The sequence below is a fragment of the Varanus komodoensis genome, unplaced genomic scaffold (assembly GCF_004798865.1).
Source record: "Varanus komodoensis strain SLA01 unplaced genomic scaffold, ASM479886v1 scaffold2, whole genome shotgun sequence".
Taxonomy (NCBI): domain Eukaryota; kingdom Metazoa; phylum Chordata; class Lepidosauria; order Squamata; family Varanidae; genus Varanus; species Varanus komodoensis.
Window position 1 is genome coordinate 41,065,701 of NW_025335568.1, and position 15,073 is coordinate 41,080,773.

Consider the following 15,073-nt stretch of genomic DNA (forward strand, 5'->3'; position numbering starts at 1 on the left):
CTTCTCTTAATACATACAAATGCTTGACTAATATGTGTATTTTGCAAGCTATTATATAATATTTTGTGTGCTTTTCGTGAATTGATGCAATTTTTTTCATACTTTCTGCTAACATAAGCTTATTGGTTCAACATTTTTGCCTGGAGAATTGTACTGCAAAATTCTGAAAAGCAACAAAAGATAACTGAATTCTGCCTCACATATTCATTTGGGAAGTGCGAATCTCAAATTGATATATTCAAAATGCAAGCTGAGTGAGACTTTTACCCATCCCTACATAAAAGTCACTTTTGTTTTTTACATGCTCTTATAAATGTTATTCTCACTATAAATCTTTCTCTGTGAAAGTACACCTTAAAGAGCGATCCTAAACTTAGATATGCCATACCCACAGGAGACTGCGTGCAATAGACACTGAATTTGAAAGATCAACAAGATAAAATCTGAACCATGTAGAGTCTATAAACCACAGTACTTTAAAAGCACACAAGATAACATGATGCACAGCAGAAAACATATGTGAAGAGTGGATACTTTTTTTGCAGTTTGCTGTTTTCACAGTTTTCATTCTATGGGAACATTTTTGTATTCTTATTTTAGTTTTTTTATGTATAGGGTAAAAGGTTGTTCACAAGAAAGAATGCTTTCTAATCTGGTGGATGCAAAAATGATTAAAAGATTACCCTTTAAATGTAATAAACCAGCAGCTCAATTTCAGGCTAGAAAATACAGGGTCCCCATCCTGTGTCCAGTATATAGATAGGATCTATACATCTCATACATTTTCTTCCTTTATACAACTGACAATGAAACTAAAGTACTTCTGAATCAATGCTGTGTAGAGAGTGTATGCAGATATATGAAGGCTCAAAGTTCACTGTGACTTACACAGAATTTGTTCTGGATGTCAATGCTCAGGCATGGGAAACAAAGTAAGAGCCCTCAGCATGGAGAGAATTACTTTCACAAGTGGTTCCCATCTATCTGGGATTAAGATGCATACCCTCAGCTGACGAATTTTGGCCTCAGATAGTCTGCCAATGGATTTTAGCCATGCTTCTTAAGGAACAGACTAAGGAGACATACATCTAGAGCAGAAGCCTTCAGTCTTTCAGATCTTCCACCATATATGCTATATGGAACACATGTCCCTTTAAAAAAATACCACAAATCCCTCAGCTTATTGACCTCTCTTTCTCTCATCCTATTAAAGTATTTTCATTCCTCCTCCCCCAGTCTTCTGTTTTCTCTTTTTCATTAACAGAGTCTTTTGAATACAACACTGAGTTCCTCTCTTCCTTTATTTAAATCACACAGTCAAGGAGTTCTGCATATTTCTTTAAGTTTTTACATAGGTGAATGAAATAGAATATTCAAAAATATTTAGAAAAAGGAAACATGATACAAGAGGAAAAATCTACTTTTGCAAAAGGAGCAGTTTTAGCTTTCTTGTTTTCCCCTGTTGCCTTATTAGAAATGACAATACAATTTATGCTGATTATTTTTAAAAAAACAACAACAACCACATACACCCAATTTTCCAAAATAAATATTGAAGCCATAGCATATTTTTATGGTTGAAAGTATTTTTCAAGTGCAACTTGGCCAGTAAGTATATCCTTCAAGGCTCAGATATTTTCAGTGCCATCCATCATTTCTGCTCTGATATGTCACATGTGGAAAGGTGTCTACCCAGGCAGTGGTTAAGGTCCTTCTTTTGGCAGCACACCAGAATGTGTTAATTCAAGTTCTTCACTGCACATATTCATCGGTGCTGGAGCAGGAAGTTAGTGGCTATATTAAGGTCATTATTTGAAGCCCTCAGAGCTTCCAAAGCATCTAACCGGGAAAATCCCATTTCCATGAGCCGTGCAACCTGCCGGAGAAATAACAAGAGGTTATTGCTGTATTGTTCATTTTGCAAAAGCTTACAAAATGAGTGGCTTACTAAGCAGAATACAGCATACTAACCTTCAGTTTTTGCTGTGTGCATTGGACTACAAAACAGACACCCAGTAAGTCAAAATACATTGCTGAGGGGCTGTGTTTGGCTAATTTTGTAACAGCAGCATGTTTCAAGAATTCAACCAGCCACCCCGAGGCTCTTTGCGAATGGGGCAGCATACAAATGTTTTAAATAAATAAATAAACAAACCAAGCAGCCAACATAATTGCATGCTTTAAAGAACTATTTGAGACTAGGTGAAGTTACCAAAACATAGGAATCCCATAAAATTGCTATCCTTCTTGTAATTTAGATATCTGAAGGCCAGTTCAACTGTTTAAAGGCCTCATGTGATACATGCCTCCCATAGCATTGAACTGCCTCTATTTCATTTGGAAACAGCTTTGTAGAAAACACAACAGCAGGAATGTTGTTTCCTATGTCAGAATTTAAATGTTGCTTTTGCAGTTTCCAAGTGCTATAGGAACTGCAGTAACATCCCTTCTTGCACCATTTGAGTAATATGAAAAACTTTGCATCATATGAGAGTTTCCACACTGTAGCCAATGTTTTAGTTTCTGCAGGAGTGATACAAGAAGGGGGAAGAGTTGCTGCTTGAGTTCTTTACTGCCATCTGGGTCATTTTAGTGCTTCCTGGAGGAATGGAAAGAAGCATCATTCCTGTTCCTGACTCCTAGCAGAGCAGAGCAAGAGCAGATCGCAGCAAGCTGCTCCAGTTGGTCTAGGGCCTCTGGGATATAAGCAGCCAAGCTCCTAGGGAGCAGGCGACCAGAAAGAGCAAACAGGCAGAGCAAACAGGAGTTGTAGCAGAAGAGACGGCAGAGACAGGCAGAAGCAAGGCAAAGAGACAGGCCTGCACTAGCTCAGCCTAAAGTCTTGTTTTTCTAAGACAATTGAAGGGAAGTTCCAAATTAGCTGATTAACTGAAGGGCAGTGGCCTCTTCAGTTAGCAGCAGTTGTGTGGGAGGTGTGATTCATTCTGGTCCCTGACTTCTAGCAGTGCAGAGTACATCAGAGCAAGCTGCCCCAGTTGGTCTAGGGCCCCTGGGATATAAGCAGTCAGACTCCCAGGGAGCAGGCGACCAGAGAGTTTGGAAGAGGAGTTTGGTCGGGGAGCTCAAGGGGGAGGTTTCTAACATTTTTCCCCATTTGTTTCTCTTCTTTATTCCACCTTAATTCCAGCCCCCTTGCACACACACTAACACTTATTTGTCTTCTTCCTTGTAACACACTCCCATTTACTAGAAAGACTGTGTTGCTAACCTTTAGTGAAGAAAGGAGAAAGCGCCAGTTGTCACAACAGCCCTTCAAGATAGAATCACTAAGGTTGCACGAACAATGGACCGAGGAGGCTCCACAGTGGCGGTGGCCTGCAGCAACTGTGCACTGTGTGCTTTCTGACTTGAGAGCAACATGGGCTGCACATGCAATAGCTGCGGGCTAGTAGCTCTGTAAGAAGAAAAGGTAAGAATACTGGAGCAGCGAGTGTCCACCCTCAAGGTAATAAAAGAAAACAAAGATTTTTTACATTGAGCAGTGGAGTGGCAATAGCTAAATGTAATCCAGAAGCAAGAGGAGCATCAACAAGCTGAGGCAGAAGAAGGGAACCCTGAGGGAAGGGAAAAATGAGGAAACTTGCTGGAACAGGGTGACAGTTAGAGGCAGAATACCTTCAAGACTTGAGTTACTTGAGGAAGAGACGTGTGAGAAACTCACTGTGAAAGAACTACATGACACACTGTGTAACCCTGAAAAAGAGACAAAAGGCCAATCAAGAAAGGAAAAGGGTACCAAAGTCTGCAACAACGAAAGTGCTAGTTGTGGGAGATTCCCTCTTGCACGGAATGGAAAAATATGTGCATCACAGTGACCACGAGAATCGTCAAGTCTGCTGTCTCCCCGGTGCCAAGATTAAAGATCTAACCAGTAAGTTCACACATTTTATACAACTTTATGCTTTGACAACTGCCCCTTCCTTCTCTTCCACATGGGAACTAATGACACTGCCATGAGAACCTTTGCTGAATTAATATCAGAGTTTGAAGCACTAGGGAGGAAAATAAAAAACACTGGGGTCCAGATAATCTTCTCTCTAATCCTACCAGTACATGGAAGAGGAGCTGTTAGGGAAAGAAAAATCCTTCAAGTGAATGACTGGCTATGATGGTGGTGCCAAAAAGAGAGATTTGGATTCTGGGACCACAAGCTAAGCTTCCTGGAAGATGGACTCTTGACAAATGATGGGCTGCACTTCAAAAATAACAGGAAGCAGATGTTTGGCCACTACATGAAAAAGTTCATCAGGAGGGCTTTAAACTAAACATATAGGGGAGGGAGATGTGCAGCATGGCATACCATCCCCTGGCAAAGACTTATATAGAAACACAGAAACAGAGCGAGTCAGAAGGGTCCTCCCGGGCCATCTAGTCTGACCTCTGGCACCAGCCAGCTCCGTTCAATATATTTATTTTCTCAACAGAGAAAAAAACTCAAGCAGGGCCCAACACCAATCTCCCAAAAAACGTAGGAAGAAAACCAGGGCACAGCAAGAATGAACTTCGATGTCTCTGCACCAATGCCTAGAGTATGGAAAACAAATAGCATGAACTTGAACTCATAGTACATGAGGGCTATTATGATCTTATAGAAATAACTGAAACCTGGTGGGATGACTCACATGACTGAAACTCTACAACTGATGGACACGACATGTTTAAATAAAATAGAAAGGATAAAAAGGGAGGTGGAGTTGCACTATATGTAAGATGCACATATATCTCACAGAATACAAGAAGAGGAACTTAGTAGTTCCATTGAACGCATCTGGCTTAATTTAAAGGGAGCAAAAATTAATAAATACATATTTATTGATATTTATTACCGACCATTCAGTCAAAGAGAGCGCAAGGATACAATCTTTGAAAAGCAACCTGCCAGCCTTTTCAAGAATGATGGGGGACTTCATCATGGGGGAATTCAATTTCACTTATATATTCTGGGAGACAAATTCTTCCTAGCATGCCCCTCCAAGAGATTCCTGACATGCATTGCTGACAACTTTCTCCAGCAGAAAGTAGAGGAATTTATGAGAGGATCAGCTATTCTTGATTTAATATTAATAGGGATGGCCTGGTGGACAAAATAACAACCATGGGAACTCTGGGGCAAAGTAACCATGCAATACTTGCTAAGAATAACAAGAAAGCCTTCTTCAGATACATCTAGAACAAAAGACTTGAGAAAGAGAAGGGTGTCCAGCTACTTAAAGTGGATGGAAGAGTGATAACAGACAAGGAAAAGGCAGAGATGCTCAATTCCTACTTTGACTCAGTCTTCTCTTACAAGAAAATCTACAACCAAGAGGAAGCACAGGCTGAAAGTGAGAGATGGAAGCCCAAGACTGACAGACAAATGGTCAAAGAATACCTAGATGGAATAAACACGTTCAAATCTCCAAGACCCAAAGAACTACATCCCAGAGTCATAAAAGAGCTAGTGGAGGAACTCTCAGAACCACTGGCTATTATCGTTGATAAATCTTGGAAAAGAGGAGAAGTGCCAGATGACTCGAGAAGGGCTAAAATTGTCCCTATCTTCAAAAAGGCGAAAAAAGATTAAACTGGGAACTACAGACTAGTTAGCCTGATGTCAATCCCTGGAAAAATTCTGGAGCAAATTATTAAAAAATCCATTTGCAAGCATCTTGAAGAAAATGCAGTGCTTAATAGAGCAAGCATGAATTAATAAAAAATAAATTCTGTCAAACTAATTTGATATAATTTTTTGACTGGGTAACCTTCCAAAAGGACAGAGGGAACATTGTGGACATAATCTACCTAGACGTTAGCAAAGCTTTCCACATAGTGCCCCATGACATTCTGATAAGCAAATTAGTAAAAAAACAGACTAGATAGAAAAACTTAGGTGGATACAAAATTGGCTATTGAATTGGACACAAAGAGTGCTCATCAATAGCACCTTCTCAAATTGGATGGAGGTAACTAGTGGGGTGCCACAGCGTTCAGTCCTGGGCCCAGTGCTCTTCAACATCTTTATTAATGATTTGGATGAGGACGTAAAAGGAAAGATAATCACATCTGCAGACAATACAAAACTTGGTGGAATAGCAAACACCCCAGAAGACAGAATGAAGATCTAGGGCAATCTTGATAAACTTGAACTCTGGGCTGAAACAAAATGAGATTCAATAAGGACAAGGGACAAGTCCTCCACCTAGGAAAAAGACACCAAATGCATTGATACATGATGCAAAATATATGACTCAACAGAACTGAAAAAGAAAAAGATCTCAGAGTAATTGTGGACAACAAGCTAAACATGAGCCAACAATGCAATGCAGCTGCCAAAAAGGCAAATGCTATTTTGGGATGCATTAACAGAAGTATTACTTCCAAATCATGAGAAGTAGTAGTTCCTCTATACTCCTCACTAGTCAGACCTCATCTGGAATACTATGTCCAGTCCCAGGCACCAAGATTTAAGAAAGATGCAATAAAATTAGAAAGGGGCCAGGGGAAAGCAACAAAAATAATCCAGGGTTTTGAAACACTGCCCTATGAAGAGAGACTTAGAGAACTGAGCATGTTCAGCCTTGAGAAGAAAAGACTGAGGGGGGACATAATATCCCTCTATAAGTACCTCAAAGCCTGTCACAAAGAGGAAGGTCAAGATCTCTTCTTGCTGGTACCAGAGTGCAGGACACGGAATAATCTAGTCAAGCTGTGACAACACCGATTCTGGCTAGATATCAGGAAAAGCTTCCTCACTGTCAGCGAAAAAGGACAGTGGAACCAGCTGCCTAGAGAGGTGGTGGGCTCTCCCACTCTAGAAATACTCAAAAAGAAACTAGACAGTCATCTGAGTGGGATGGTATGAACTCGTGACTTGCAACATCAGGGGGTTGGACCCGATGGCCTTCATGGGCCCTTCCAACTCTACTATTCCATGATTCTATGACACTGCCATGGCTCTAACACCAACAGGTTTGTGTGAGAACTCAATTTTTGTTTTCAAGTCTTTTCTCTGGTATGGTAAGTTTTGAAAAACAGAGATTTTTTTCATATGGAGACATTTTTAACAAACCACTTCCTACGGAAATGACACAGGTTCTATGAGAGAAGAGAACATTTGAATTTGTTTTCAGAACACAACTGTTTGAAAATACTGAAATCTGAAGATGACCTTTACATGAGATTCTCTAAAACTTAGCACATGACATTTACTTCATCATAAGATAGTGGAGTTGCCAGTGACCAAGTGCCCAGTTGAATGCAATTGTCCTTATATCTAGTTGCCTAGCATAATGGTCAAAATAGCTGAGCACTTTATTTTCAAGCATACTGAATTTTTTAAAAAAATCCCATCTGAATCTGGATGTGTTGTATAACTGCCCTTATTTACAGAAAGAAGGTAGTACCAGATGCAGAAAAAATATATATGGTTCTAAATATACTCCTGTACTCTTTTCGGCACAAGGTGAAAACCCTTTTATTTGAAGGTCATTTTAAGAATCAGGATTTTAGAGTTAATTCAACAGTCCGTTTTTTTGTTATCTGATTTACTCATTTTTAGCCCTCAATGTATTTTTATTCTATTGATTGTATTATCATTACTAGTTATTTATTATTGTCTATGTATTATTGATTGTTTTTATCGTTGTTGATTTTAAGCTTGTAAGCTGTCCTGGGATGCTGCCATGAAGGACAGGTTAGAAATGTTTTATTAAAATTAAATTATTAAAAAATTAAATTAAATAAATATGGACTGCTATTGTGTTAACTGAAAAAACTGCCTGAGCAGAGGAGGGGAGAGAGAAACAATGTGTGCATCTGTACTCTGAATTGTCCCTCTCTCTGAAAGGGTGTCTTTCTGAAGAACATTTTGTTCAGCCTTTAATTAAACCCCTTCTGAAAGCTTGACACATACAGTTTGAGCGCCAGTGCTCATGAAGAAGGCAAGAATTATTATTTATTGTATCAGATAATATTTCCTATATCTCCATGTGTGTATGTTTAATTATTCAGTGAACACTGCAGATGTTGCTATCATTTTAACAGTATAAAACAGAAAGCAAATTTCTAAATGAATCAACATTTGCAGAATGATAGCACCTGTGCTTTTAATGAACAGAAAATGATCATTATTTGTCATTGCCCTGATTTTAATTCCTCTCTTTCCATTATAGTAATGAATCAGAGCCACAGGCAAACAAGAAAGCCCCTTGTAACAGCCCACCTGGGCCAACAGCCATTTGGCTCTTTTCCTCCTAGAATGGTCTCCTTCACTGGTCACTCTACATTAGGTGAATCCTACACATGATGAAGAGTCACAACAGCTAGGCACCCTCCAATGACTCAGCTATGGCCATGTAGAAGCTGCTTCCCTTCTCTCCTGGCATGCTTTCCTTCATTTCAAATACTTTCATGATGTAAGATTATGAAAGAGTTGGGAACCAAGTTTGTTTATTTTTTGCCCTCCTTTTCTAATTTCTATTCTGTCTCTAAGGGTATAATCCTATCATTTGCACACTTAGTGATTAGAAGCCCACGAACTCAGAGGGGTCCAACCATCAGTGCAGGGTAGCAGGAGTAATGGAGGCAACCTTCACTCCCCTGTCTTCCTTGCCCTGCAGATTTTGGTAGAAAGGCTTTTTAACCTGTCAGTCAAAAGTGTTGCAGAGCGGAAGAGAAGGAAGCTAGAAGTAACTCGGAATAACACACATCCTGCCCTCTCCTGTCCTCTCCCATCACTGGAACGCTCCCTTTCCAGAACCTCCTACTGAGGTCACTTTCCTGACCTTGGAGGGCAGTCAGTAATGTTCTTTCTTCATTGGTGGTTCTTTTTGTGCCAGTTGCAATATGGCTGTGAGGAGTGTGTTGGAGAGATCATAGGTTTGTTATCTCAGATTATTTTAAACTAAACTACATGATGTTCTTTGGCCAAAAAGCTGTATATACATGAAGTAAAATAAATAAAAGAAACCAAACAATAAGCTCATGCAAGCAACTGATGTACCCTGCTTGGTTTTTTTTTTACAAGTTTTAAACATTAAAAATAGCTGCCACTCTTTTCCTTCCAGTTAACTAGTAGAGATGTATTGCTATGATATAAGCAAAAGGAAATGGATATTTCTTATGTGGATGTTTTCCACTCATTGAACATCAGAGTTACAGCTCCATTAAATGCAGAATTCAAGCACATTTTACAACAAATATTAATACAGTAACTATTAGCATCTGCCTTGACTTCATCTAATGATAAAATCATATCACAGAATCAGAAAACAGTAGAGTTGGAAGGGCCAAGAAGGTCATTGGGTCCAACCCCCTGCTGTTGCAAGTCACCAATTTACACCATTTCACTCAGATGACTGTCCAGTTTCTTTCTAAATCTTGGTGCCCAGAACTGGACATAGTATCCCTGATGAGGTCTGACTAGGGGGGAGTTACTACTTATCATGTTTTGGAAGTAATACTTCTGTTAATATATCCCTGTGATTGTGTGAGGGTGAGGGGAACATCAGCCTCTGCTCCCATCACCACTAATAGTCATATACAGAAGTGCAACATCTTTAATACAATACTTGGTTCAGAAACAGCAGGACCATCTCACCACTTCTTACAGAGGCTTAGCTGAAAAGGAAGCCATCACTTTAACTTCAGGCATGCTCCTGACTGTCCAGCTAGGGCAGGGAGCAGCGTCTTCCCCACTGCTTCCAGGGACTGCAGTCAACTTCTTCAGAGACTTGGCTTTTGTGCTGACAAATCCCCTTCTCTGCTGGCTCCTTACCATGCATGTGCACAGTGGGACAATTCCTCTCCCCTTCACCAAGTCTCGATAGGCTGTTACTTCCCCATGCAGGCACCCCTCCTCCCAGGGGGATAAAGGTGAGCTGTGTCCATCCTTAGACACAGACTGTAGGGGTTAAGCTTCTTTCCTGCCCGCTGAGTCCCGTTCTCCTTCCTGCTGCTGCTTTCTTCTCTCTCTTGATGCCATGTCTACCTCTCTGTCCCTTCTCTTTATCCCTCCTGCACTACACCACCTCCACCCTCTCCTCCAGGTACTCCTTCCCTGGGGCAAGCACCTGCACTTGCACACCTGGGTGCTCAGTGCTGGGCTGTGCACATGCCTCCCCCACGCAATGCTCCCTTGCTGGAGGTCTTGACACCCCAGGCACTGGCTTCATTGTCTCTTTCCCCTCCATGGTACATTCCCTTTGACCAGCTATTGAGTAGGAGATGGTGAGCCCCAAAATAACCCCAAACTGACCCTTCACAATCCCAAACTAGCATTTGTCCTTTTTGCAGATGCACTGGACTACTGTCTCATATTTAGCCTGTTGTCCACAATAACTCCAAGGCCTTTTTCTTTTTAAGTTCTGTTGAACCACATATTCCCCATCTTGTATCAGTGCATTTGGTTTCTTTTTCCTAGGTGGAGGACTTGGCATTTAAACCTATTGAACTTCATTCAGTTGCTTTCAGCCCAGTGTTCAAATTTATCAAGATTGCCCTGGATCTTCATTCTGTCTTCTAGGATGTTTACTCAGTTTTGTATTGTCTGCAGATTTGAATTTCTTTCCTTTTACTTCCTCATCCAAATCATTAAAAAAGATGTTGAAGAGCTAAACTAGAACTGAACCCTGCAGCAACCCACTAATTATCTCTCTCCAGTTTGAGAAGGTGCCATTAATGATTTAACAGCCAATTTTGATTTACAAGCCAATTTTGCACCCACCTAATAGTTTCTCGATCTAGTCCATTTTTGCTGATTTGCTTATCAGAATGTCATGGGGGACTACACTGAGCACTTTGCTAAAGTTGAGGTAGATTATGTCCCAGTGATCCCTCTGTGCATTTGGGAGATTACCTAGTTAAAAAAAATGAGATTAAATTACTCTGACAGGATTTATTCTCCCATTTTCCAAGATTTATTGCAGATAATAGTCAGTGGTTCTGAGAGTTCCTTCTCTCAGCTCCTCTCAGCTGTTTTATGACTTTGGGACTCTTGAAGTTACCCATGATGACAACCTCATTATTCTTGGAAATGGTGGCAAGTTGCTTTTTGAAGGTTACATCCTTTTCCTCTTTTTGACTGAATGGTTGGTAATAGATGTCAATAACTATGTTTTGTCATTTTTACTTCCTTTATATTAAGCCAGATGCTTTCAATGGGGCTACCAAGTTTCTCTTTTTTGTATTTCTGTGCAGATAAATGTGCATCTTACATATAGTGCAACTCCACTCCCTTTTTATCCTTTCTATCTTATTTAAACAGGTTGTGTTCATCAATTGTAGAGTTTCAGTCATGTGAGTCATCCCAACAAGTTTCAGTTATTTCTACAAGTATAAGGATCATAACTGCCCGTGTGTACTATGCAGTCTGATGTTATTTCATCAAAGCTTCTCCTGGCAGTGACATTGGTTCCCATGTGGAAGAGAAGGAAGGGGTATTTGTCAGTACATTGTACAAGATTCATGAACTTACTGGTTATATCTTGGCACCAGGGAGACAGCGTACTTGGCAATTCTTGGGGTCATCACAACATGCATACTTTTCCATCTCACGCAACAGTGAATCTGCCACAACTATCATGCTTGCTTTTCTTTTTGTTGTTACAAACATTGGTATCTTTTTCCTTTCTTGATTGACCTTTTGTCTGTTTTTCAAAAGTACTCAGTGTGTTGTGTAGTTCTTTCACAATGGGTTTTTCATTAGTCTCTTCCTCAAGTAACTTAAAGCAGTTCAACAGTTCCACTGCTTCCCCTGGCGCAGAGAGCCTTCTAGTTCTTCTGCACCTAATTAACACCCTGTTCTGGGGAGTTCCCTCATTTTTGCTTCCCACAGGGTTCTCTTCTTTTGCCTCAGCTTGTTCATACACTTCTTGCTTCTAGACTATACTGAGCTGTTGCAGCTCTACTGCTCTGTCTCTTCATTTTCTTTTATTACCTTGTGGGAGGATACTCACTGCTCCATTGCTCTCACCTTTTCTTTAAACAGGGCTAGTAGCTTGCACTTGTTACATGTGTAGGCCATGCTGCACCCAGGTAAGAAAACATTGCACAGTTGTTGCAGGTCACCACCACAGGGGAGTCTTTGTCCATTGTCGGTACAACTTTTGTGATTCTGTCTTGGGGAGCTGTTGTGGCAACTGATGCTTTTGCCTCTCTTTACTAAATGTTAACATAGAGTCCTACTAATAGGGAAAGCAGGAAAACAAGTTGTGTGTGGCCGGGGGGGGGGGGGGGGGGGGACGGGGGAACAGAACTAGGGGAACAGAAAGAAAAGGAGGGGAAAATAGTTAGAGACCTCCCCCACAAAACTGCACTACCAAATTCCTGTTCTCCATGTTTGCTTGCTCCCTGGGAGCTTGGATGCTTTTATCCCAGAGGCCCTAGACCAGTTGGGGCAGCTTGCTCCAATCTGCTCTGCTCTGGTCTGCTAAGAGTCAGGAACCAGAATGGGATCAGCCCTGCCAGGCAAGGAATATAGGAAACTTTGGATGTGCTGTAAACTAAGGAGAATTATAATAACAAAATGCATAATCTTGTTTTACTCCTCCTCCTCATCCAAGACTACCGGTATTAAAACCTGCACATGCCTACCTGTTCTTCAGAAACTTCCACTGGTGGCAGTACCTCATGTTCAGCCTGGTGATTATCCTGATAGTTTGCATTACCTCGATGACGTAAAGGAGGAAAGAGACGATTCCAGTTAATCATTCCACCCTGTAAACAAACATTCCAAAATTAGTATGATTTGAATACAAAGTCAGTAAAACAAATCACTGCCAAGCAAAATCAAGTCAAAGACAATAATACAATTTGCATAATAATGTATAACATAAACTTATAAAGATATTCTACAAAACTCAGCCTAAGAACCAATCCTGTATTCTTCAAACATGGCTTCATATTCCTAACTGCCAATGGAAACCTTCCTCTCTGAATCCAAAGCTGGCTGAAGTTTGTCCGACTGCCTAAAATTCTTTTCCAGATTTGGTCTGTTCAATACTTGAGAGCTGACATATAAAAATTAGGCAGACTTTCATTTCCCTACTTTTAACTATTTAATGTAAAATGTCCTATATTCAGAATGAATGAGGATCACTGGCATCTGTTTATACTAAATCTCAGCTATTTCACTGATACAAAAGTATTCTTGCCACACATCATGCTTCTCACTTCAAGACAGAGATGTACAAATGTACAGTTTTTAGACTCTTTTAGGAATTAGGCTATCCTGCACTGTGTGCATCAAATTTAGTGAGAATGCCAATTCCCAATCCCTTCAGCATAGCGTACGTACATTATGCTAAAACAATTCTTCTGACTAAAATCATTTCTAGTTTAAGAAAGCGAACTAATCCAACCCAGGCATGAATGGGACATGATTTATACCCATGTTAGGGCAAGATCCTCCTCACCCTTCTCTTTGCTCTGACAGTCCTTTGCATTAAGGACATTTTGCACTGTGTTCTGAGACTCTAGTTGGTTAGGAAAATGAAAACATGTATCCCAGCCTTTCATTGGGTTACAAGGAGTTTTGATAGCTAGCTATACATAACCCTGTCAAAGAAATGCCCATTATCCTGTAAAAAGACTGTTTAAAAGAGACTCAGAATTTTGACAGCAGGCTTTTCCTCAGAAAAGAGGCTGAGATGCAATTTCCATCTTTTAAAAATTATCTCCCAGTGGTTTTATACAGCTATTAAATAATATGGGGGTAAGGACAGAAAGGTAAGGTTGCTTACCTGTAATTGTTGTTCTTTGAGTGATCATCTGTGCATTCACACATATGGCTCTGTGCCTGTGCAGTGTCTTCATTTGGGAAGATTCTCCTAGCTAAGCCTGGAACTTTCAACAGGAGCCCTACCCCGCTCCTAGTATAAAAGGGGTAGGCTCCCACATTCAGTTCACATGGAGACAAGCATTTTGGTCTTGGAACCTGGCTCCCATTTTAGTTTAGAAGGGAATGTCTGAGTAAACACTATTGGACCTCTCACAGATGAAATGGAAGAGACACAAATTTTGATGGAAAAGGGTTTTAAGCCTCTGACATATAAGGAATGAAGGAACTCTAAGATTTTACTTATTGGGACCTGAGTCAGGTCAAAGACATGTTCCCTAGTATAATTCTTGAATGTGTTCCATTTAATGGAATAGGAGTATCTAGTATTTGGTTGCAATGCTGCTTGAGTTTGGCTTGTGGGTCTAGATCAGTCCATGTCACTACTAAGCAATCAACCAAGCCATCAAGTGGAGCATCTTCACATCAAGGTGCAGAATCTTGCCCTGATTCTGTGATATTAAGTTTGGTGTATTTGGAAGGTGTATGAAATTGTGGTTTGAAAGACATTTTTGCCATTGCAAAAATCGTTAAAAATCATGAAAATTGTCTTTAATAATGCAAATTCCTGCCTTATTAGGACATTATGAAAGAAGATTGCAATTGATATTAGTGTTCTTTTGTCTTGTATTTTGGCTAATGGGCATGATTAAAATTTAATATATAAACAAATAAATTGTATTGTTACAATTAATTATGTCTATTGAGACATGCAATTAATAAAGCTGAAGTAACTTATACCTAAAGGGTCTAAATAAATCTTCCCTATTTACTTTTAGGAATTAAGATTCCCCTTTCCATATATCCAAAATTGCATTTTTTTAAAGAAAGATAAAAGAGATCTCTTATTTCCCCTACACTTTGTAAAGCTGCTCTTAGTTTCATCAGACTGAGAACATCAAGCAGCTTTCAGCATAAATTACTGCTGTGTTACTCAACCCTTCCTGTTTTGTCAACATCTGCATCACTGAATAACCACTAGTGACAAGCTGTTGTTAAATTCAATGGGGGGCCTGGAAATAGTTCATTATTTTAAAAAACATAGTTTTAATTATCCCCCATAGTGTATGTATATGTGTATGCTTGTCTCTCAGAGGCAGGCTGGATTTTTTCCTTCCTTTTAGAATTGTGTAGATTCCATTCCTTTCCTGATTCTATAGGAATTTGGTTTCCTTCCTGCTGAGCCTGTAAGCCCTGTTTCTATCAGAGCTCCCACTTAAAAGGAACCTATTTTAAGCT

General features: G+C 40.0%; 1 protein-coding gene across 2 annotated transcripts in view; it reads right to left on the reverse strand.

Annotated features, from left to right (window-relative positions):
• Positions 1-1,283: 1,283 nt before the first annotated feature.
• UBAC2 (UBA domain containing 2) overlaps positions 1,284-15,073 on the reverse strand; it is a 135,147-nt gene continuing 121,357 nt past the window's right edge. For both annotated transcript variants that reach the window (XM_044428570.1, XM_044428569.1), the window contains 2 exons: positions 12,592-12,714; positions 1,284-1,876 (listed from right to left, as the gene is read on the reverse strand). In XM_044428570.1, coding sequence (XP_044284505.1) covers positions 1,766-1,876; positions 12,592-12,714 — 234 coding nt within the window. In that variant the 3' untranslated portion in view covers positions 1,284-1,765. The remainder of the gene's footprint in view (positions 1,877-12,591; positions 12,715-15,073) is intronic.